The sequence below is a fragment of the Corvus moneduloides genome, chromosome 22 (genome assembly GCF_009650955.1).
Source record: "Corvus moneduloides isolate bCorMon1 chromosome 22, bCorMon1.pri, whole genome shotgun sequence".
NCBI lineage: Eukaryota > Metazoa > Chordata > Aves > Passeriformes > Corvidae > Corvus > Corvus moneduloides.
In genome coordinates, this window is record NC_045497.1 from 6,755,597 (window position 1) to 6,779,676 (window position 24,080).

General features: G+C 48.9%; 1 protein-coding gene across 1 annotated transcript in view; it reads right to left on the reverse strand.

Annotated features, from left to right (window-relative positions):
• The window catches only part of ZBTB40 (zinc finger and BTB domain containing 40), a 44,249-nt gene extending 22,981 nt beyond the window's left edge, over window positions 1-21,268 (reverse strand). The window contains 6 exon segments of the mRNA XM_032131330.1: window positions 5,798-5,940; window positions 6,448-6,741; window positions 7,624-7,714; window positions 12,973-13,106; window positions 13,708-14,510; window positions 15,514-21,268. Coding sequence (XP_031987221.1) covers window positions 5,798-5,940; window positions 6,448-6,741; window positions 7,624-7,714; window positions 12,973-13,106; window positions 13,708-14,419 — 1,374 coding nt within the window. The 5' untranslated portion in view covers window positions 14,420-14,510; window positions 15,514-21,268.
• Window positions 21,269-24,080: the final 2,812 nt, after the last annotated feature.

Below are 24,080 nucleotides of genomic sequence, written 5' to 3' on the forward strand. Positions count from 1 at the left end.
AAACTGAATACAGTTCATTCATCTCTCTCTTGCAGATCCTCCTCTATGAGGACAAAAGATCTTGATAGTGCTCATCATCAAGCTTTGCTAAACGTGCCTTGATATTTTCGTGTCCATAACATCTGTGTTAATATTAAGTAAGCGCCAAGAATCCCACTGGTGACCTTGCTCCACGTTGTCAGTCCTGCCTTCAGCACAACCTGTAGTTGTCTCCCAACAAAATGCATCCTTTTTAGTATCACTGTTTCTTCTAGTTTAACAACTTCCTCACATGAAATTCAAATGCTTTGCTCTAGATGTAGATCAAGGCAGAAAAAACCCCATTTTTATCTCATCAAATAAAGAACCCAGGTCAAGCAGAAACAAGTTACTGAACACCCTTTACTGCATTTTTTCTTTTTTTTTTGTTTTTTTGCTTACAAGCTTCAGCTATATGTGCTCTCCAGCCTGTCCCAATACCTTTCCTGTGCACCCACAGAGCTCAGATCACTGCCTTTCTCTCCTACATGTCTGGTCCTGCTTATCAGTTGTCAGGACCACTCTTGGTTTGGAGAATAATAAATAAGAAGCCTTGCTGTCAGCTCTTCCCATCTGTTCACAGAATCACAGAATAGTTATGGTTGGAAGCAACCTCTGGAGATGATTTAGTTCAAGCGCCCTGCCACGGCAGGATCACCCAGAGCAGGTGACATGGGAACTCATCCAGGGGGGTTTGGATTCTCTCCAGAGAGGGAGACTCCACACCCTCCCTGGGCAGCCTGTTCCAGTTGTTTGCCACCCGCAATGAAAAGAAGTTCTTCCTCATATTGAGGTGGAGCTTCTTATGTTTTATTTTATGGCCACTGCTACTTGTTCTGTTGCTGGGCACCACTGAAGAGAGTCTGGCACCATCCTCTTGGCACCTCCCTTTGAGATATTTGTATGCATTCATGAGATACATTCTCAGTCTTCTCCAGACTATCCAGGCCCAGCTCCCACAGTCTCTCCTCGTAAGAGAGATGCTCCAGGCTACTCATCACCTTTGTGGCTTCCACTGGACCCTCTCCAGTAGCCCCTTGTTTTTCTTGGGCAGAACGGGACACAGCACTCCAGGTGTTCCTCACCAAGGACAAGTAGAGGGGCAGGATGACCTCCCTTGACCTGCTGGTCACACTCTTCCTGATGCCCCCCAGGATCCCACTGGCCCTCCTGGCTGCAAGGACACACTGCCAGCTCATGGACAGCTTGGCACCCACTGAGATTCCCAGGGCCTTTTCAGCAGAGCTGCTCTCCAGTAATTCAGCCCCCAAGCTGTTCGAGTACTGGGGATTATCCCTCCCCAGGTGCAGGACCCTACACTTGCCCTTACTGAACCTCATTCGGTTTCTCTCCACCCAGTTCTCCAGCCTATCAAGGTCCTGCTGAATGACAGCTCAGCCTTGAGGTGTATCAGTCACTCCCTCCAGTTATGTATCATCACCAAACCCGCTCGGGGCCCGTTCTATCCCTCATCCAGGGCATTGATAAATAGGTTGAATAAGTATTGATTCCTGGGGAATGCCACTGACTACAGGCCCCCAGCTGGATTCTGCATCACTGTTCATAACCCTCTGCCATTCAGCCAGTTTCTTGATCCATCTCACTGTCCATTCAGCTAACCCACATTTCCTGAGTGCACCTATGAGGATGTTGTGGGAGACTGTATCAAAAGCCTTGATGAAGTTGAGGTAGACACCCATCCACTGCTCTCCCCTCATTGACCCGTCCTGCCATGCCATCATAGAAGGCTTTCAGATTGGTCCTAATTGACTGTTGAGGGATGTCATTTGAGTTGTGATTTCCCTTCAGCTGCAGGAAATTTCTATTTCTGTGTTTCTTCTGCATCAGGCTCTAGGCTAAGCCATGAATTTGCAGGTCATCTCCTCTCCTTATTTTTTTTCTTGGTCAGACAATATCTGCCATAATGCCCAGCAGGCTGATGTGCCACAAGCCATAGCTCTACAGTATGTTTGTTTGCCAGTCAGACATTTCAGCCATTCCCTGAACGTCCTAAAGCTCTTCCTCAAGTTATTCACTCACTCAAGTCTGTAACCTCTCATATAAGTTCTTCTCTCTCATTCAGGATGCAAACTTCAGACAGTTCTCCTACCTTTAACATAAAAGAAACTAATCCAACAGCTCCTCCTGTGTTCTAATGAGCACCTGAACTCCTTAATTAGTTTCTTTCATTTCTAAAGATCTGTCCTTTTATAGCCCAAACTCTGTTGGTGAACCTGCTGATGTATTCTCCCATTCAAATCACACCGACCTGCCTCTGGATCCCTTAGTCTGAAGTCCTCTTCTGAGAGAACACAAAAAGAGCTACAAGAGCAGCATCCTTTGGGAAGCTCCTGCTGTAACCTACCACTGCTCCCAGGCAGAAGTGATGTCCCTGGCAGTGGGAGATGCAGTGGTGACATTTTAAGACTTATTTTGACAGCACTGGGTGAGACAATTAGAAAACATCCCCCAGTTCTGCTTGCAGCAGGATTTTTCCATCCCCAGTGCACCCAGTTAAGATTCCTGCAGTGGCCAGCAACCTGCTCATACTATCCCTGATACCTGTCTGAGCTCTGAAGCAGCTTGAGCATCAAGGTGGGCAGGCACTGGAGTCAAAGGGGAGAGAAACCACAAGCTCAGAATACACAGGTGCCTTCTAGAAGAGAGCCTGGACAGAAGGAAAGGGCTGATGTTTCTACTACCTACTCAGATTTTCTGGGTTCAGGGCTGTACTGTGGACTGGTCACTCTGAACTCTGCAACAACCTAAGCCATGTGGGGCACCACACAGGAAAGGTTACCCACTCTTCCTCTGTACCCACTTTATTTCTCTTAAGTGATAATCTGTATCCAAATCCTCCACCCCACCTTCCCAATTACAGAAACACCAAAAAAGCCACAGAAGTTAAGCACTCAAAAAAGAGAAAGACTAGGTTCAAAAGTTACCCAGAAAAAACAGATATTTACAAAGATGTTTCACAAAACATCATGTACTGGTTTTCCAGCAAAGAAAACCAAACTTGCTCCATGCACAGCTCAGACCAGGCACAGAAAGAACCCAGCTGCCAAGAAAAAAGGCTGTTCCATGAGAAACTCACACTTGTCTTGCTGAGTAAGTGTGTAGCTAATGAGGCAGTGACTGTGAGAAGAAAAACGAAAGCTTCATCATTATGAACCTTGGAGAACTAGATCCCATCCCTGCCAGCCCAGAGCTCCAGTGCAACACTGGATGAACCAGGGAAGACAAAACCTTCAGAAGTGGCTGCTAATTCCATGTTAGTTTTCCCAGTCCTACACCTGAGACACCAGGGATCCTACCTGCACACGTGCCATGGGCTCACCGTTTTAATCAGTTTAACTTTTGGAATCATTAACACTTTCCCACTTGTCTGGCGGAGAGGGGGTGGAATTAAACAAATACCCCCCTCCCCCCCCCAAGGTCAGTCTACACTTGGCAATTTCTCTCATTTTCTTGCGCCACAGCAGGACAGAGCTCTGCCCCCAGCCTCACAAGAGTGCTCCCTAAATAGATCTGTCATTTGATAGAAACTGTGGGCTGAAACAAGAGCACAAAGGGATCCCATAGAGAGGAGCAGGATTTGGTATTCGGAGCAGGGTTTAGAGGCTCTGTAGCAAACAGAGCACACAGTGACTGGTGAGGATGAAACAAAACACTGTTCCTCCACCGAACCAGGCAGGAGCTCTGCAGTACATGATGATGCAATTACAGGCTGTATCCTGTGCCCAAGGAGCAGAATTATGATGGCAGAAGGGTTTTGGTTTATTATTGAGGGGTTGTGTTTTGTTTTTTCGTTGTGAATGGAGATAAAAACTTGCTGAATTTTAACCACCTATTTCCATAAAGACAAAGAGAAGAGAGCAGGGAAAAGGTGAAGCCTTTAAAAGAAGGCACTGCAACACAAACAGACATATTTGAAAATCCTAATCTCCCCACTGCCGATGAAGCTGCAGCTCCAGGCCCCCCCCACAGGTATCTGCTGACAGCCACAATGCCCCCAGCAGATGCCAAGTCCTTTGCTGTACTCATACCCTGCTCTCTCCTATCACATCTGCATTCCAGGCTCAGCTATGTGCTTTTGGAGGCAAAAATTCATCAGTCACGAGTCACACGCCAGTGACACCACTCATACCCCAGCCCACAAGGACAGGGCAGATGCCTCTTAGGCAATACCTTTTTGGGTCTCCTGTTCCAATCTGTGCCTGTGCTCAGGGATGGTCCATGCTGGCCGTGATGAGGGATCACGAGACCTTAACTGAGGGGCTTATGAGTTGGGCAGATGTTCTCAGCCCACCTGTTGTGGCTCTGGTCAGGCTTACTCAGACAGAAAGCAAAGATCATTCATGCCACTGAGCACAACTTTCCACTCATTATAATCCTGTGTCAGGGGAGCTCAGTGATGTGACAAACTAGGACAGGAGGTCTCAAGCTGTGTTCTGATCACAGCATGTGAGGGCACCCTGTAAGTTCTAGTTGCAGAGGGTACAGCCAGCTCCCCTAAAAGACAAAGGAAAGCAAGTTATAAACAGTATTTTGTCCTTTATGGCTTCTGCAAATCAGCATACAGAGTGCAGTTGCTTACAGGAAAGGAAAGCAACAGTCCTCCCAACAACTGCTGCCTTCAACACATAAAAAACAAAACCAAATCATTTAGTGGATGTGCTAATCTTGCAAGCAACTGTGTGGTAAGAGTTGCAAAAAAGACAAAGCTGGGAGACAGATGAAAGGGAAGCTGATTGTTGGGGTGGCTCAGCCTGCTCTCGGGCTGAAACCATCAAATGTCAGTCAAACCAGGGCCGCCCACTGGGTGGATTTCCCCACCCAGGACAGTGGATCAGAAGGCGGACCAGAAGAGATCACTGAGATCTAGGTTACCTCCCCCTGGGTGGCTCCCAATCCTAAATTACCTCCCCCTGTTCCAGAAAGTTCTTCCTTTTTTAGTTATTAATTGGTTCCCTGTTATGACTCCTGCCTCCCTGTTTTCCCCATTTGTTCTGAAAAATTGTATCCTCCCCTCTGCTTGTACCCCATTGGTTGTTTTCCCTTTCCCTGCCTTGCTCCACCCCCCCCATAAAGGGGTGAGCCCGCTTCTTCTCGGGACTTTTCTCTGGTTCCTGGTCCCTTCTCCAAATAAACCTGTTGGAACTCACACCAGAAGCCCCTCCCGCCTTCTTTGCCTCCGGACTAACGCAGGCCTGATCCATCGGCTGCCCGACGTGCTTCCTCTGAGGAGGAGCCAGCGCATGCACCCATCTCACGCTGATTCCACTGAGCCATCCAGCAAGGACGCTGTGGAGGCTAACGCTGCGTCCCCTCTGCCCGAGGGCACGCCGGGGCTTGTGGTGACAAGCCCCTGGTTGCGTTAGCTGATGACCAGGAACTGACGAGCAGGTAGCAGAGAGGTATTAGTGGTTCTGTTTAAATTCCCATATAGAGCCTTGTCCTTGTTCCCAAAAAGGGTTTTTTGGGGGTATGAGGAGTACCAGGCACCTCCTCTGGCCCAGGCTCCCCTCGCAGGGGTAGTCTTGACACTGATCCTGGTTTCAAGGTTGCCTTCACTGCTCAGTTTTCATTATTCCCACAGTCCAGAACAGAAGGACCTGAGACCACACACACATATGCAGTCAATGCTGTGCAGAAGGCAGGTGGAAGTGCCAGGTGAGGCTTGCCGATCACGTGGTAAACCATGTGTACAATGCTGCCTTGCAGACACACACACCCCACCTCACCCACACCGTTTGCCTATTTCAGATTATTTTACCTGCTTCTCCGAGGCGGTCAGGAATGCCTCTTCTACTGCCTCCAGAAACTCTATGATGGGGCTCAGCTGTGTCACACTCTGGATCAGCTCCCCCCTGCAGCACAGCAAGAGAGCGGTCAACGTCTCTTCCCCGGCTGTGCTCTCTGGGGGGAAAAAAGATTCAGAAACACAAGAGAAGAAATAAACCAGTCTGAAGAAACTGACAGGTTCCTGAAGCGAGGGAGACTCTCTGAAAGATCTAAGTGAATAGCAAAGCTCATCCCAAGCACAAGCAGCAGAGGAAAATCACTTTACTATTCTCTTTAAACTCTATGAAAGGAAAATGTCTCATTTATCTAACAGAGCATAAAGCCATAAAGCAAGCTGGAGGTTAACACCAGGTTTGCAAGGCCACTGTTTTGTGTCAGACTCAAGTAAAAAAGAAGTTTTCAATCCCAAGGCTCAGCTCTGCTTTGACCCACGCTGGCTGCCAGCCATGGATCCAGGCCTCCAGGCAGCAGTGGGGAGAGCCCTGTACAGCTACACCTCCTGCTACAGGCAGAAATGCTCCAGGATTTGGCCAGCAAGTGATAAACCTCCCACATCTGGATACAGCGTTTCTCTGTAAGGTTGCCCACTCACTTTGCGAGAGGTTGCACCCAATTTCCTACCTGCTTACTGTGGGGCTTCTCTGCTGCTGTGTTCCCTCTCCAGCAAAGCCACTCTCAGCTCAGGATTCGTGTCTTGAAACAGCTTCAGAAAAGACACAAGGGTCTGAGTGTCCAGGGGCCGAGTGTCCCGAGTGTCACTATCCTGGGCGTGAGCATCCTGGGACCTAGCATCCTTCACTTTGCCCAGCAGCTCCTTGAACACTGACTGTTTCTCTGCTTTGGCCAGACAGGCAGCCAGAGCATACAGCAGAACAGAAATGCAGGAAGTAGGTTTAGAGAACAGAGTCGACTGCCCTATACAGACAAACACAACAAGCAGAATCCTGGGATTTCGGTCAGGGGACAAAAAATTAAACAGAACAAAAAAGTAACCACACAGACACACACCACTGAAACCAAGCTCTGGCCTGTGGCTGCCCACCCTGAGAAAAAGGGCAGCAAGTCCTGCTGCCAGCCCTTATCCATACAGCAAATCCCACAAACTGGAGCTGGTTCCAGCACCAAACATTTCTTCATGTCCAAATAGCCAAAGACCGCTAAGTGTAAAAGACCTGATAAAGCATGAATTAAACACTGCTACTTTGGAAGGCAAAGCTAGAGCAAGCGATACTGGCTCTCGCTGCAGAACAAGGAGGGATCACTTGCACAGAAAGCAGAGAGCATTTCAAGTGGAACTTTCAGGAATCTCCATTCTCAATCACAATGGAGTTCTGTCTCCTAGAGAAAACTCTGGAGAGGAGGCATGCAAACTCTGAGTGCCAAGGGCTCTCAGCACACCTGGCAATCAAACCCAAAATCTACTTCAATGACCTGAAACAGCAACCAGAGGCAAATATGCCTGTACAGTTATGGAAATAAAAAGCAAAGAAATAAGCTGGAACTCCTGCTCCCATTTCCCCAGCGTCCTTTAATGCTGTAAATATTGCCCCTGAAGACACATGCTCCCCAGCTCTCCAGGAGAGATGCCAGCCTTTTGTAGCAGGCAGCCTTTATTGGAGACTCCAGGGATGCGATAAAGGTACCTTTGAAGTGGGAAGTTCAGCTCTGCTCCAGGGAGAATGGCCATTTTGTGCTGTCATTGTCATTTTTATTCCGATGATAAAAAGACTGAATGCAACTGCTTGGGGCTGCACCGGTGGACTGGCGTTTCCTAGCAGGTGTAAATGCTCACACATTAGGGCAGCAGGGCACTGCAATGACCTATTGCAACGACTCCACAGAGGGGAAACTGCAGCAGTCCCAGCTCTTCCCACTCACAGCAGCGTGCCTGCCAAACAGAGAGTGTGGACATGAAGGGCTCTGGTGTAAAGAAAAATGCAGATGTGCTGAAGAACAAACTTAAAGGTATTTTTTTAATGCAAACATTAATTGTAATGATACTTGATAACCAGATCATGTTTGTTCTCAAGGTTTGCATGCCTGGCCCCTTCCAGATCAAAATGAGCATGTAAAACACAAAATATCTCCACTCTCACCACCCTAAAGCTGCTCAGATCCTGCCAAATCCATGTTTGCACTAATATGGATGACAAGGAACTTGCATTGTTGCAATATATTTTTTAATTTTGAGGGGTTTTCATTAAAATCAGCACAGCATTGCTACCCAGAGCCCCAGGTAACATCCCTTCCTCAGTGCATGGATTTGGTTAATGGAAAATGAGCTTTCAGTAGCTGAAATGCTCTGCTATTTATTGGCTCTTTCCAAAAGACATTTCCTTAGATGCACTGCTCAATGGGAACAACAGCCTTTCAGCATTGTTGTGAAAGAGCACACAGTACATTTCAGACTTACTTCGAAGCACTAACAATTCCCAAAGACCCTGGAAAAAATGGAGAAATACTGATACCAGCTGGAATCCCAGCTTCCACTCTGTCATAATGTGCCCTCACACTACAGCCAGATCCACCAGGCTTTCATTGCCTGGGACACTGCAAAACCCTTCATGGCCAAGTTGGCACAAATTAGCACACATCCAGCTTCCACGTGGGAGGAAGAGACTGCCTCTCTATGCAGGGAAACTGAGTCACCAAGACCTGGCTTAAGCTTGGTCAGAGCTGTGCCACCAAACAGATTCCATGGCACCCGAGAAGTTTGGTCCCAGTTGAGGATATCAGTTCTGGTGGCCACAACGCTCCCACCTCAGCACCATGGAACACGTCACACACCGTGGAACAGCCTTCGCAGTTCATCTCAAACCTTCCCATTGTCCACAGCAGCTCCAAGGCAAGCTCTGATCAAGAACCTCTGCAGGTAAGGATCCAGGAGGTAGGTCTCCTGTCTCCATATCTATCTCCACATCTTCCATATTTTTCCAGAGAGGAACTCAACCACATGCACAAGTAATGTACATCCCCCCCAAGCAATGTGCAGTGGCCCATAACTGAGACTAAAGAGGGATGTGAGGAGAGAGGGAGAGCACACAGGGCAGTCATTAGCCCAGCTGGCATTAACTCTTCCCTGCAGGTGGATGAGTGTGGTTACGGCTTTTCATGCCTTATCCATGGTCCTGCTCCCACCGTGAGAGCACATCCCAGCAAAAGCCAATTTACTGACTATTTCTGAGTGATCTCCTTCAAGCATCAGCTTTAGAGTGAATGCAAGCATCCAGAGGGTGGTGGGTAGGGATCTGGAAGAGACAGATTGGGAAGCACCTGCTCAGGGTGGCAGAAGAAGCTGACTCCCTTCAGACCCAACGGACACTCAGGTACACCGCAGAAGGCCGGGCACTGCGGGGAAATTTCCACAGCCACAATCATCAGTCCTCTGTAAATGCACACTGCTTTGGGTTTTGATGTAGAGAAGGTGAAGAAAACATTAAAAAGTGATTGGAAACCTGCATGGTTAGGGACTGTTTCACTGCTGGCTGTTCCATGGTTCTGCGGTTATGCGACCATTGGAAGCTGAGCAGCGCTCTTCCATAGGCTGCTGCTGCTCACAGGGTGAGTGGCATGGACAGCCCCAGGACTGGCTCCACACACCTAACCCTCAGAGAAGCTCCCCTGCTGTGATCTCACCACGAAGTCAATCAACCATCCATCAACTATTGTATTGTGCATACAATAATCAGAGAAAAACTACGTTCGCATTTTGCCTTCAGAAAGCTAAAGTGATTTTTTTTTCAAGCCTGCATCTGTACGTGACTCATGAGGGAGACCCCAGGAAGGCTGTGTGGAAAACACTGACCCCCTGCTTGCTCCACACAACAAGAACAAAAGCTGAGCCCAAACTTCTACAAAAATACACCAGAACAGAGGAAAAAAAAGTTCTCTAGCTCTGTCACCATGAAAAAAACCCCTAGGCCCTCACAAGCTCTTTCTCCTAATCAGGATGCAGAAGATAACAGGAAACTTCTTTCTTCTGCCTCATCCAGAAATCCCTGCAGCTGCAAATGAAGGGCAACAATGACTGGACAGGCCCACAGGCAATGGAAATGATCCACAAACACAGTGACATTTATTCTACGTGGGGAATCAACGCTCCCCCACTTCATCTGAACCCAGTAGTAGAGGGAACAAATGAGCTGTGCAATAATTTGAATTGAGTTTCTCTAAGAGAGCACAGGAAGATAAGACTTGACACCAGCAAAGCTCTTCTACGCTTCCCTAAATAACTGCAATTTCAGTCTTGTTCTCTTTTCCAAGCAGTTTTCATCCAAGCCAGAATGAAATTAGATAGGAATAGTTTATATGAAATAAACAGAGAAACTATAAAACAGAAACAACCCCAGAAGTCACATCTCCCTAAACTGAAAAGCAATTCATCTGCATTTTTCAGTCTGGGGAGCACAACAGAACATCTAACTCGGAGAGAAGCAATAGTTCTCACAAAAGCCAGCCCTGCACCACAAACCTTGTTGGGGAAAAACCCCACAACCAGACAAGTCTCCACTGGAGGTAGGAGAAAATAGGCAGGAACAGCAGAGGGGAGCAGACTGGAGTGCTGCAGAGAACAAGACACCATGCAGAGATGAGTTCACCAGCAAAGGAAAAGAAATAGAGACCTATCCAAGGCCAAATTCCACTGAATCCAGTGGAGCCTGAACACCAGGACAGCCTTGGTGCCAACAGGCAGGCTGGCAAAACCCCCCTGAACTCCTACGCTGCCCAGGCTTTACTGCTCAAAACAACCGGTGTTTGCCTAGAGAGATCAGCTACTTTCAAAAGGCTCTCGAGACAATACTCCCAACAAATGGGAGATCTCCCGTGCAGCAGGGCAAGCACAATCAGCAAGAATGCTTTCTGCAAAGGAAGTGTCTCACCGGCTTCCAGACACACTTTTACTTGCCCTGAGGCACCCGAAACTTCAAGCAAATGACTAGCAAAAGAATACAAAGAAGGGGAGGGAAAAAAAAATGAGAGAAAAAAACCCATTGACATCTACCGCTGGCACAACCTCAGCCTGAACTACACATCCGAGTTCGGCTCTTTGGAGCTGAACTTGCACTTCAAGCATGACTTTAAAATACACCGCTGTGTTTTCCCCCAAAGGAAACACCAGGCTCTTGTGGGGAAAAGCTGCTCTGTGTGCTGGAAACAGACTCAGTGCTATGGTCCACAGGTCCTGCTGGTCCCAGAGGAGAGCTCAGAGAGGGATAGATCTCACTGAGCTCTTGCTTATAACAGGCTGCAGCCTGTTCTCCCCACTGCCCTGGGGTTGACACTTTTCATGCTTGTCACAGTTGAAAAGTGATTTTTCAGGAAGGCTTAAAGAAAATCCATTTCACATTTATTCAGCATTTATTTATAGCTGCAGAAAAATTGTCCTGCTACTGCTTTGCGGTCAGACACCCAAACTGGCTCTGAGCTCCACAACCTCTTGCTTGGCTCCTCCTCTAACAGCTCATTTGGGAGCACAAAGGGCCAGGAATGGATCTGTAAACCTTCCCTGAAGGAACACGAAACAGCAGTGACTGCAAAGCAATAGCAAACGGGGCTGTTGTGCAGTGCAGAAGCTGCGCCTCACCTGCCTGGGCACTCTGCCAGCACAGCTCTGCCCTGCCACCAGCACTAAGGGGAGGCAGGAGCAGGGACAGGGCCTGCTGGCATGGGAGCATGGAGCTGCCAAATCCCTTCTGGCAGCACCCATCCACATTTGTAAACGTGGACAACAGGTAAAACCCTAAACCTGACATATTTATCTGGTCATGGTAAAAAACAAACATACAAAAATCTAATCCTTCTCTGAGCAGGGCACTCAGAGGTGCTTGTCTGCCCAGATGGGCTTGTGCTTGCTACTGCAAACATGAATTAGGACCCACACCTCTCTCCTAAAGCTCCCCAGATATTACATTCCACAACATCAGCAGAACCAGCAGCTAAGGGAACACACGCTTCCCTCCATGAACATTTAAGGGCTCAGCAGAAAACAATCCTGCACTCCCCAACTCAAGGGAATTCTCTTCCCCTGCTGTCACAGGTTTGGGTTTTTATCTAATAGAGATGTGGTCTTGGGCTTTTATAAGCAGAATGCCACCATGGCCAAAATGTACCATGTCCTGTGATCACACTGCTACTGGAGGGACTCTGATCTAGACAGCTTCCAGCCAGTAACTACATGGGAACCTAGAGAGCATGGCAGCCCCCAGCCTGTGGAACAGCTTCCAAAGGCTGAATAACCAGGGAGCCATGTAAGAGCCAGCAGTGAAACAGTAATACTTTTTCCCCTTCAGAAAGGCACGCAGGGCAGTTCATGCATATGAAAAATGCTCTACCGGAAATGGCCAGGCAGAGGACAGCAAGCACAGTCCCATCCTTGCTCCACAGCTGGCCACAGCTTTTCTGCAGACCCTGCCACTGCACAGCAGTGTGCAGCCAGCACGAGTGCCCACCTGGACTCACCACAATCATTCCCAAGTTCTGTGTCCTCCTGCTCCACTGTCACACTAGTACAGACGTCACATTCTGTTTTCTGTCTTGACTTTGATCTGGGACAATGGGTGGCATCTGGCTACCACTGCTCAGAGCCCAGAGAACCCTTCAGCATATGCTCAGCAGCAGACTCAGTTACCCCCTCCAACAGGAATAGAGCATCGTTCACCAGCTCCGACTGTTCTTAAAGCAGCACACTGACAGGAGAAGCACCATGGGGCAGCACCCAGCTCCCCCTGCCACCCCCTGTCCCACTCCTCCCTCAGCAGCTCTGCCATACACAGAGAGCAGCAGATGCTTCACAGCAAGACAGTGCCGAGGGCTCAGGAAATCTATTTTGGGATCTCATATGTCAGTCATTTACAAGTCGATATAGTTCCTAAAGCAAATGGCATAAACAGGAGGAGAGAAATCTGTGCTGGAGCTCTTCCTACAACAAAAGGATGTCTTCAGGGCAGGACATACTTCTTTACCCCAAGCAACTTGCACTTACAGATGCTTCTCTCCAGGGTGTTATGCAGGTGAGCACATGTTGCCCTTCAAACAACCAGGCACCAGTTTCCCATGAAACAATTTCCTAAACAAGGCACAAACTATTACAGCCCTTAGCAGGGTGAAGAAAAAACTTGCATCATTTATGGAAGTAAGCACACCTACCTCCTTTTGAGAGGCATCAATTTCTCTGCATTCTTCTAGTCTTTTCAGCACAGCCTGGGCATCAGAAAGAGTCTCAGAAAAAACACTTTCATATCCAACAAAGGAATCCAGTTTACAGCTTTTGCTCTCTGCTGCTGTGCAAGAGAAACAAGATGAGTTATTTGCTAATTGAAGAGATTCGCAGAAAGCGTGATGCGATTGAAAGGCATCAGTTTGTAACCAGCACATTGGCTATAATAGGAAAACTGTGACTTATAAATCCCTTCTGAAGACATCACACAGCCTGGAGGGAAAACCAACGGTTTATTTAACACCAGTTATAAATGGAACATTTATTTTAAACCCAGTACAGCCTCTGTTTTCCCCCCATGCTGAACAGGAGTTTAAAGGATAAGGTTGCATTAGCAAGCAACTCTGTTCACTTGCTGTTAGACAGATTGTCTGATCAGCCCCATGTCCTGCACTAACACAGATCCCACTGCATGGCAGATGCAATCACATGCCTGAGCAAGAAAAGTTTTGCTCGCTACAGCTCTGGCAGAGCAATGAGCATGAGGCAACTACAAAAGCCAAAGGAAGAAAATCTCTGCAGAACGGGGATACGTTGCAGTTGCTCCCAACCCAGCGCAAACTAAGAAGATCGAACACAGAGTAAAAATACCTCAGAACAGGCAAATGTGAGTCAACATCTTGCAAATAAGAGGCAACGCCGTGCCCAGACCTGTGAAGTCTCACCTAAATCCCTCGATCGCCCTTTCCCCTCTGGAGACTCAGCAAGCTCCTCTTCCACACAGCTACTCCACTCAGCGTGGGCAGGCTGATCAGGGCCAGAGCCTGAATCCTCCTGGAGGGAGCTGGAGTCACTCAACATTGTGTCCTGGTGAGCCTAGGTATGATTCACAGTAAGTTCCTGGCCAGAAGGAGAAACACCTGCTTCCATTTCTGCTTCTACAGGGCCAGGTAAAGGAGAAACTCTCTGAGTGAGGATGACAAATGTTTTTTCTTGATCGGGTCTTCCAGACTGGGGCAAGTAATTAGCTTCAGCCTGGTTTCCAGATGAATCTGCTTCCTGGCTGGAGACTCCTCTCACTACCTGGTCCTGAGCAGAACAGCTCATGAGATCTCTGAGGAGGTTTTTGCGACTTACAGCCACATCAAACATCTGCAGACTATCTGCCATGGAGATAACTTTGGTGAAACTGTGTTTCCCCAGTGGGAGTTTGCCATTGTACATCATCTGAAGTAAGAGTGCAAACTCCTCAGGAGTCACCACAGAAGCATCGATGGAGATGGTGTCTGTGCTGTCCAACAGGGATTTAAACAGCAGGCTGGCAGCAGCCAAAACCACCTCATGTGCTCTAAAATGCATGTTCCCAATGAAGATGGTGCAGTTGCAGAGAGCGTACAACTGGGGCAGCAGCTTCCAGCTGTAACTGGGAAGCTCCATGGCATCTACTGGCCTCTTCTTGCCTTGGTCTCCACACTGCTTTCACAAACCCCAGATAATGAAAAGGAAATGGATCCTGGAGCATTTTTCTCTACAAGACAGAAAGAAACAGTAAGAAAAATGACTTTTCAGTTTACACATTTTAGTAGTTTACTATGCTTCAGTTCTTTGGTTACAGCAAGATCCTCATTCTGAACTCCCCAAATTCAGCAACTTACTGTGAGAGGTGAAGAGTCTAGATAGTGTTCAAACCTAAATGAGCAGATTTGGACTGAGTACTGAGTCCCGAGTCCCAGGAGCTATAAAAAAGGAGTAGAGCCTCCTTGATGTGCCATACATCTCACAGAGGTATGAGTGCCCATCAGATCAGGCACTGCAGTGCCAGGCTGTGCCTGCAGCCAGGGGCTGGAGCTGATGCTGAATTCAGCAGCTGGTTTCTGAAAGGCAGGTGGGGATGCAGGGCAGGAAGACCTGTTCAGATCATCTACCAAACAGAGAGGAGAATCTGAGGTGTTCGTTTGGGCCTGCAAAGCACTAAGTAATTTGGGACCAGTTCATTTTCTCCCCTACATCACTGGTAAGATGAGCAGGGCCATGTGAACATTACAGACAGAGGTCTGCTTGCAACCCAGGGCCTTCAGCACCCCCTTCTCAGCACACCATGGTCTCAGTTCATCAATTTATGAACTTATGAATTTATTTCCCCTAAAATGTAATTCTTGGCAGAAGTCCATAATCCTTATCCCATCTACCAGAGCCTCCCTTTAACTCCTGCCCCTCCCCCCCCCCCGCCCCATTGCAGGAGGGAGAACAGATAGGACATTTGCTAACAGAATTTTTATCAGTGGGACACCAAGAGTTTTTACCTAAGCTAGACAAGATAAAGATGTTACTGCCTACACACTAGGATGCCTAACACTGGCGTGGGCCACAAAGCAGTATAATCATTAGAGAAAGAGCAACTGGACTGACACGAGTTACATGACCTTCAATGATTAAAATCTTTGCACTCAGCTTCCTGCTCTCTTGTAGAGAACAGGAGTAATACAGCCTATCACCAGGGTATGAGCTTTAACAAACCAATGCACACACACCAATCTCGAAGCTCTGCCTCACATGAAATCAGGCTCAGAGCAACTCCCAACTTGTACCAAATCACGACACGAGCAGATGCTGGGCACAGGCTGAGCTGACATCTCACTTCTTCAAGGCACCAACCCCTCTGGAGCTCAGCTTTTGTGGGACGCAGGACTTCATGTCCACAGGTAGGCAGGACCCCAGCTGTCCTTCTGCGTGACACTGCCTGTGGTGACCGTGGGAAGACAAAAGAATTGAAGAAACATCACCTCATTCCAGAGCTACAGAAGGCTGAACAACATGGTTGGTGGATCCCAGCCATGCAGGAGAGCTCTCCTGCTCAGCCAAGAGCTCCCTTGGGCTTTAAAGATGAAGTGCTATGAAACTTGTTTTTCAATCACTAGGAGAAGATCACAGATGGTCTTTACATCACCTCAAAGCAGAGATGTTACGCTCCTCAGTACTTCTGAAACAAGAGCACAGGTCCAGGGTTGGTCCTTCTCTGGAAGACAGAAAAACCTGAGTGGGCTGATAGCCCACCCTCCTGCCCCCCACAGAGCCAGAGCTTCTCCAGGCACATCGCTACCAAAGGCTGGCTGATCTGCAGCTTGTCTTTCCGAGTACAAGATCCACCCCATCACCCATGCACAGGGCCGGCCACCTGCACTTCCACTCGATCCAACACACAGGCTCTGCTCTCCTCCCACGCCATTTTAAATCACAAGGAACCAAACTGCCATCAGCAGAGTTGCTGCTGGTCGTGGGAGAAGAGACAGACCCGATTCTTTTGCCAGACACGATGTAATAGCAGTTTTAGTCCACCCACTCCTTCCCTGAAGCTGAAGGACTTCCAGTATCTGAGTTGAAATTGGGTCTGCTAGTTAAATAATAACAACTATGGCTCTTCCTACAAAAGGATAAGCAGGAAACATCGATGTCCTGGAAGAGACGTCTGCTCACTTTGCCATGAATAGCCTTCTGCATGAAACCTATTGCTTGCACTGCGGCAAGCTGGAGGAAGCAGCAGCACCGTCTGCTCCCTCTATTCTTGGCAGGAATATAGAAGACATATTTGCTCATGAGAGCTCAAAACAGTGAAGCTCTAAGCAGCCTACCAGCACGTCCCCTTCTTCATTACAGCAACTCAGAGCACTGGGAAATGTGTCTTGAGCAATTAGCACAGACATATTTGTTTAAATACATTTTATTTCTTTAATTATAGGGACCCAAACCATCCAGTACTGCCAAAGAGAACAGGCATTTATAACAAGGGGTGTTGGCCAAGACCAGCCTCAAGGCAATTGCACCCTACTCAGAGCACACTTCAGGCTTTTATTCAAAGCCTAAGGCCAGAAGGGACCACCACCAGCAATCCAATTGCTCATCCATCACCGCCTCCCAGACTTCCAGGCTCAGTAACTTCGGTTTGGCTAAAGCCTCTCTTCCATTAAGGAGCCCCGTCATGATAAGAACTAATTTTTAGGGAGAGGACCCTCCACTGCTAGACTGTTAAATTACATCTCATTTCTCACCTGAGTTTGTGTGACTATGTCTCCCAGCCATCCTCTAGATGACTTTTGGGAGATTTGGCTGGGGGACTGGGCAGAACTGGGAATCTCTCTCTCAGAGCAGGTAACTGATACTTCAGCAGCAATGAGTGCTGACAGAGCCTGAGCTGTCTGCCTCTGCCAACACCACTGGTAGGAAAAAGCCAATTGTCACTTCTTCAGCTTAAAACTACTTCTCTGACTCCTCCTGGGAGTCAGGTCCACTGGGGACTTAAAACTTAAGGTAAAACACGGCTTAAGCAGACTGTTCCTGGGACCTCTGACACCTGAGCCACATGAGAACTACCCTCTTCCAAAACACCACTCACTGGGGTCAGAAAGGGGACAAAGGAGACAGGGCATTTGCCCAGCTGAGCTGCACAACAAACAGGTCTTGCAAAATTAATCCTTTGAGGGGGACATCTTAAGCTGCAACCTGTCAGCTTTCCAGGGGAAGCACCAGGGTGGCTTAGTTTTCCTTCCACTGACTTCCAATGAAACTGTGAGATCAATCCATTTAAGCCAAATTTTCAACAGCGCCTAAAATTCCTAAGGCTCTACTTGATAACATGTTGATAATTGTTCCCCTGTCATCCTTAAGCAGCAGTTGTCATCTGTGACTGCTCCCAGAACACCCACTTCAGGAAAGATGACCCTTTTTCTTCTGAACCTCCCAAGTATAGGAGGTCCAGAACATGTCTGCAGAAAACATCACCCTCCACTGTCCAGTTTCAGTTCTTTCTGCCTTTTTTCCACTTATTTCTGTCCTCCCACACCTCCACAGTTTGAGGCTATCATGTTGTTTTCTTTAAGCTACATTAGAACAGGAAAAAGGTCTCTTGATAGCAACAACCCTTCTTGGGGGAAGTCGAAGGAAGAAGGAAGGAGGAAAGGAGATACCCAATTCTATCCACATAACTGAAAAGTGTGCCCAAATTAAATCACTTCTCTTCATTATTCATATTACTTCCATCTAGATCCAACAGACTCAAAAGCCATGCACATCACCAGGTTCATCAAAAGATAATTGAAATTTAGGACTGCGCACTTTAGCAATCAGACTCTACAGAGACAGGTGCTCCAAAGGTGCACAGATGAGACCATCCGTCCCTCGCAGTTCCTGCTGCCACAGTATCCACACCTTTGGAACATCCATCACAAGGCCCAGAAAGAACTGCAATGCCTCCAAGGTTTAAGCAAAAGGATTCTGTATATCCCTTGCTATATAATTAAGGACTTTTACAAGGTGCTCGTCAACACAGCTGCTGCCATTAATAACATAACAACAAAAGCTCTTCCTGTATGCATCTCAGTGGCTAGCCTGAGGATGTATTCCATGCCTGAAATTCTTCCTGGAGATGCACATGGAGCAGGCTTTTTGTAGCTTTCAAAAAAAAAAAAAAAAATCTGGAAAAACCCAACAACTATTGCTGCACTGCCAAAAGATGAAGCCCTCTGAGCACAGTGGTTCTGTGTGGCACAGACCCACAGCCTGCTGCTCTGCTGCAGGGAACTTGCAGTGCTCACATGGATAATGCAGCTTTGTAAAGAAAGAGATAAGCAAAATGGAAGAATCCAACTTTTCTGTCCTCAGTTAATGCCACTTCTGTTGGAGCTGATCAGAGGGGCTCACAGGAGCACCCCACAACCCTCCTGCTCCCCACACTCAGCTCTCTGCTCAAGGACCTAAAATCCAAAGTGATCATTGCAGGGGGCAAAGTTGCCAGCCCAGGAAGGCTCTCTGCCCTGTGAGAGGGGCTCATCCCATCCCAGCCCATTTGCACTCAATCAAAGGCTCATTTCACAATCCTCATGGAAATCAGTGAACGAAGTAGGACAGAAAGCTGGGATACATCTCTCCTGTTGCTCAGCCTGCAGTCCCTTGGGCATGACAGTGACCTCTGAGTGAGGGGCAATGTTCTGGTTTTAGCTCTGGAGAGTAAAGAGCAGTGACAGCCTTAAATCACAATCTGAATACTTTCTGCGCCTGTTTACCAGTTTCCTGTTTTCTTGTTACCAAGATGATGATCTTACACTGAGAGTTACTGGAAAGCCAGAAAATCAAGGACTGCAATTCAATTTTCTTACCTCTCCCACAAAAAGTAATTCAGCCTTTGAAGTGCTGAAAGAGGCTGAGGGGTCATTACTTGTCTCTGGGGTGCTCCAAAGGGGCAGAGCAGGCAGCTCGCCCAGAGGATAATGTGAAATCCAGCACGAGGAACCAGGGAACACCAATTTGTTTTTCAATCTATTTTGTTGCAGTTCAGAGCATCAGTGCAGACTGATAAAAGAGGAAAATACGCAACACTTTGACTAAATTCAGTGCTCCACAGTCTCTAAAGGCACCAGAATATACCACTCAAACCCCACACATTTTGGCTGTCTGTCTGCACTAATGCTCTGAATAGAAATACAATAGATCGAAAACCAAACAGCTCTGCTCCAACTCTTAATGGCAAGTTTTCTTCAAACCAAGGGCTGCCCCAAAAAGCAAGGAAAATCATGCAATGGAAAACCTGCACAAACCCAAAGAAACTGCCAAAGTTGCTCCAATCACTGCTCAGCCACGGATCACTGTGCCCAAGAACACTGAAAGTGCTAATTATATTTTGCAGGTTCCCTTAACATCGTCAAAAAACAAAAGGTGGGCATCTGAACTACTTTTTGTCAGGTAGGTTTACATCAGAGAGGACGGTATGTTGCAATTTCTTCGTGACTTGTTAAAAAAACAAAACTACACTACTTTGACCAGTTTTTGTGACCCATTTTGCATCAGCAGAAGTACAGGAGCCATTTGTTCCCACAGCCAAGGACAGACATGGCACAACACACCCCTAAGGTGCCTTGATGCAAAGGCCTTTAAAATTACACTTCTCAGGCATGGTCACCCCAAAACGGGTCTGATTCCCTCAGACTTCTTAGTAAGTACACAGAATTACTGTGAGCTGAGTCTGTCAAGACACCTGAACCTCCACCGCTGTCACCTCCTGCATCAGGCTTTCAGAGAGGCACCTCCTCAGCCCCAAAACGCCATTAAGACAAAAGGATTTTCAACAGCTCTTCAAACATGAGTGCAGAGGAAGATGCAGCATTGTGAAAGCCAAGTACTGTTCGCCCCAGAAAGCCAATGCGCTTCCTCCATCTCCTGGAAGAATTTTATAACTGCTGAGCTGCTTTTTGAGGGACAACAGGAACTTTTTTGGCACCTTCTTTAAGTGGTATGTCAGGGCAGTTAAAACATACTGGAAAGAGAGAAAACGAGTGAATGAGTAGGGCATGGAGGCTGGGAAAGTACCTTTGTTCTGGTCCATACTCCAACAGGCTGTTCCTGCACCACCTTGTCTTTGAACCAGGGTGTCAACCCAAATTCCTCCTCAAACACAAGACACTTGGCATCTCTTAACCAAAACCCTGCAGAATCCTGCTGCCTTATATCACGTCTGGCCCATGAATCAGGTGTGTCAGCCTTCCTGTCCAGCACAGAAGAGCAAACTGCCAGCGAGCCTCACCTTACAGCAGCCTGTCCCTCTAGACGGAGCAGGTGGGGTTCCCTGACCAGGACCCACCCCAGCACCCCTCCGTAACACATCTCACCTGACCTGGGGACAGGGACAGCCCTGAGGCTCTCTTCTCCCTGCTCCCGTGCAGCAGCTCATTCGAGCTGAAGATCACAAAGGAAACCAAGTGAGACTGCTCATTTTTTGGTGTAGTGCAAAAACTGTCTCTTGAAGGGTCAGTCTTGATGGATCATCTCAAAGAACAGATGGGATTAGTGGGCCAAAGCAAGGAGAGGAATCTGCTGTGACCAAAGCACAAGATAAACCCCTTCCATGGCAACCTTTAAAAAACTTCCTGGAGGGTCACACCGGCCCAAGCAGGGGCACAGCCCTAATGCACAGCTAATATAACACATTTGGAGGGTCAGTGGTACCCAGCGGACAGACTCTGACTCACTGGTAAAGACAAAATTCCGGAGGAAACATTTTATGTGTAGGTTACAAAAGGAAAAGCCCCTGCCACAAGCCAGCAATGGGATCGCCCAGCTCCCTTTGGCAGAGGGAACATGGGAAGTGTTTTAAATGAGAGGGCCTGCGGTTTTTGGGCACCCGTGGAGCACCTACAAGGCTAACTTCGATTTAACATGGGTGGGGTGTGCGGGTCCCCGCTCCCGGCCACGTTGAAGGCAGAGACACCCTTCGGCCTCCCTCAACCTCCTCATCCGCCTGAAAGGCTTAGTAGGGGCCGGTCCCTCCCTAAGGGCGGGGGAGGCACGCACCCGTCCCGTCCCGTCCCGTCCCGTCCCGCCCCGTCTCGTCCCCCGGCTCCCCGGGACAAGGCGAAGCGCCCCATCCCCGCCGCGGGTCTGGCACCGAGGCGGGGTAGCGAGGGGTGGCTGGAGCCGGGACACGCCGGCGGGGTCGCGGGGAAGCCGAGCCGCCCCGACGCCCCGGTGCCGAGTGGGCCCGGCCGGCCCCGCCGCCATGGTTTTACCTTTATTGGGCGCGGCGCGGCGGACACGGCGGGCGACGGCGGCAGCAACAAAGCTTTACAACAACAGCCGCGCCTATCCCCACCCGCTCCCTCTCTCGGCGCCGCCATCTTGGGGGCGCGGCAGGGCCTCCGGCCCCCTCCCGCCTGTTGTCTTCCGGTCGGATTTTATGTCCCCTGGCTGAATTTTCTCACCTTTGTAAACGTAACTGATGTAGTCAGATAACTTCTACAATAGAAGTTGCTTAATGAAGAAAAGAACTCTGTGTTTCAAGCGTTGCGCAAGGTCACATCACCTAAATAAATATGCATTAGGTAGGTGGAGAATATGTGTTAGATGGCAGATTCATGTGAATTTTACTGCCTAAAAGATAGAGGTTTTTACCCCTTGGTGTACTTGATTTGTGGAAACCTCCACCTTACACCATGCGCAGATTAAATGATGTCTCCTTTCTGAACTAGACGTTGTGTCTGTGTTTTGGGACGTCCTAAAACCGGCAACACCGGCTCACCGTCCCGGGCAGCCCTGAGGGACCCGCCGGCCATGGCAGCTGCTGTCGCACCCCTCCCCTGCCTCGTGCCCGCCCGACTCAGCCGCCGTCGCAGCCCCCGCGGTCGGACATTGGAAGGGGCTGACCAGAGAGGCGGTGGCGTCACTGTTTCTGGAAGTGTTTAAGGAAACACTGGACATTGTGCTTAGTGCCGTGGCCTAATTGACAAGGTGGTGTTGGGTCACAGGTTGGACTCAGAGGCCTTTTTGAACCTGTTTCTGTGATTCTGTAATAAAACATCACCTTTCTGTGTTAGAGCCGGGGCTCATTCCCTGAGGGAGGTGGTGGTGGTGGTGGTGGCTGGGCGCAGCCAGCTGTGAGGGGCATGTGCGGCTGAAGCGGCAGGAGCCATGTCCACCTCAGAGTCACCTGCCCTTGGCCTGGGCCAAGGGAATGCTTGGGCAGTGCTGGACCTTCCAGCCCATGCTCTGGGCATACTTTGGGGTGCCGGCTGTGGGGCATGGGGCAGGTGGACACAGCCCTGGCTGTGGGCCCTGATCTGCTGCTCCATTACCTGCTTACCTGGTTTCCAGGCATTAGCTTCCCAGCATGCTGCAGGCACAGCTCCCTGTGCTGTCCTGGTAGCATCTCACTGTGGTGTGCTGGGGAGGACACCTGGGGCACCAGGGTCACCTGGGGCACCAGGTCTAGAACTGGGGTGCTGAGGGGCGTGTGTGTCACAGGCAGGGACCCTGGGGTGTATGGCTGCCCCTAAGATATGCAAATAGCTAAGAAGCCCCCCGATGCTGAATGCCACCATGCTTGCCCATGTTTTGTGCATGTCAGCCATGTGTCAGTCTGTGTGCAACAGGATGTAGGATGGGACCAGGCTGTTCTCACAGCCCATGTGCCGGCATCCTGCTCTCGGGGACAGGGGTGATAAGACCCTGATCTGTATTTCTGTCATAGCTGTATTTCTGTCATAGCAGGGGTGCTCCTTGTTCCTCCCCAAGACCCCGATCTGTATTTATGCCAAAGCAGAAGTATTCCTTGTTCCTCCCCGAGACCCCTATCTGTATTTCTGCCATTGCAAGAGAGCTCCTTGTTCCTCCCAGAGACCTCACTGTGTTTCTGTTCCCTGTCTCTCTGTCGGTAACCTGACCCAGCCTGTGGCTCACAAAGGGCCTCTGGGGGCATTTTGTTCAGCAGCTCTGAGAGCTTCCAGATGGCCCCAGTGAGTGGGACCGCCCCTGCCACCAGCAGTGCAGTGAAGGCCAGCCACCGAGTGTCCCCGCTGGCCTTGCTAAGCCACAGCTGTGCGGGGACCGTGCCCTGGCTGGCTCAGAGAGACCCCTCTCCCGAGTGCTAAAGCCGAGCAGGCATTCTCTGCTCTCTGTATGGTTGCACACCTGAAAGTTGCTGGTCCCTCCGTGCTTGGCTTTAACAGAGCTCTAGGGAAGTTTTGTCTGACTCGTATCATTGGAGAAACAGAAAGATTTTGGCTGAAATTTGGATTAAAAAAACAAACAAACAAAAAACAAAAACAAAACAAAACAAAACAACAACAAAAAAGGCAATCTTGCCAGTACATGGAGTAGCAGGTTTGTTTCCATTTACATTCTCAGGCTTGGAAGGGGGTTATCTGCTCCATCTATTGATAGATTGCAGAGGAGAGCTAATGAACTGACTCATTTGCATAAACAAGTGCTAATTGTGGGATTAGAAGTGTGCAGAGGTGTGGAGATTGATATCTTGGGCTGTGTGTGACCTGGTAACCAGCAGCAGGCAGGTTGTAGGGCCTGGGACTGTGGGTCCTGGCGACTACCAAGCCCTATCCCCAGGGAAGCAGATGAAGTTCTGGGGCTGGCATGTGGTCAAGCAGATCAGCTTGCAGACAAATGGGTATTAGTTAGAAACCCACAGTTTCATGATGAGACCTGTTCTGCTCTGAGACCTCTGTGTTCTGCAAGGGAAATGCCTCTTGGCTGGGATTCTCGGCCGACAGTGGCACGGAAGCTATTCTGCCATTACAATAGAAATGGCACTGCAGAAGCAGGT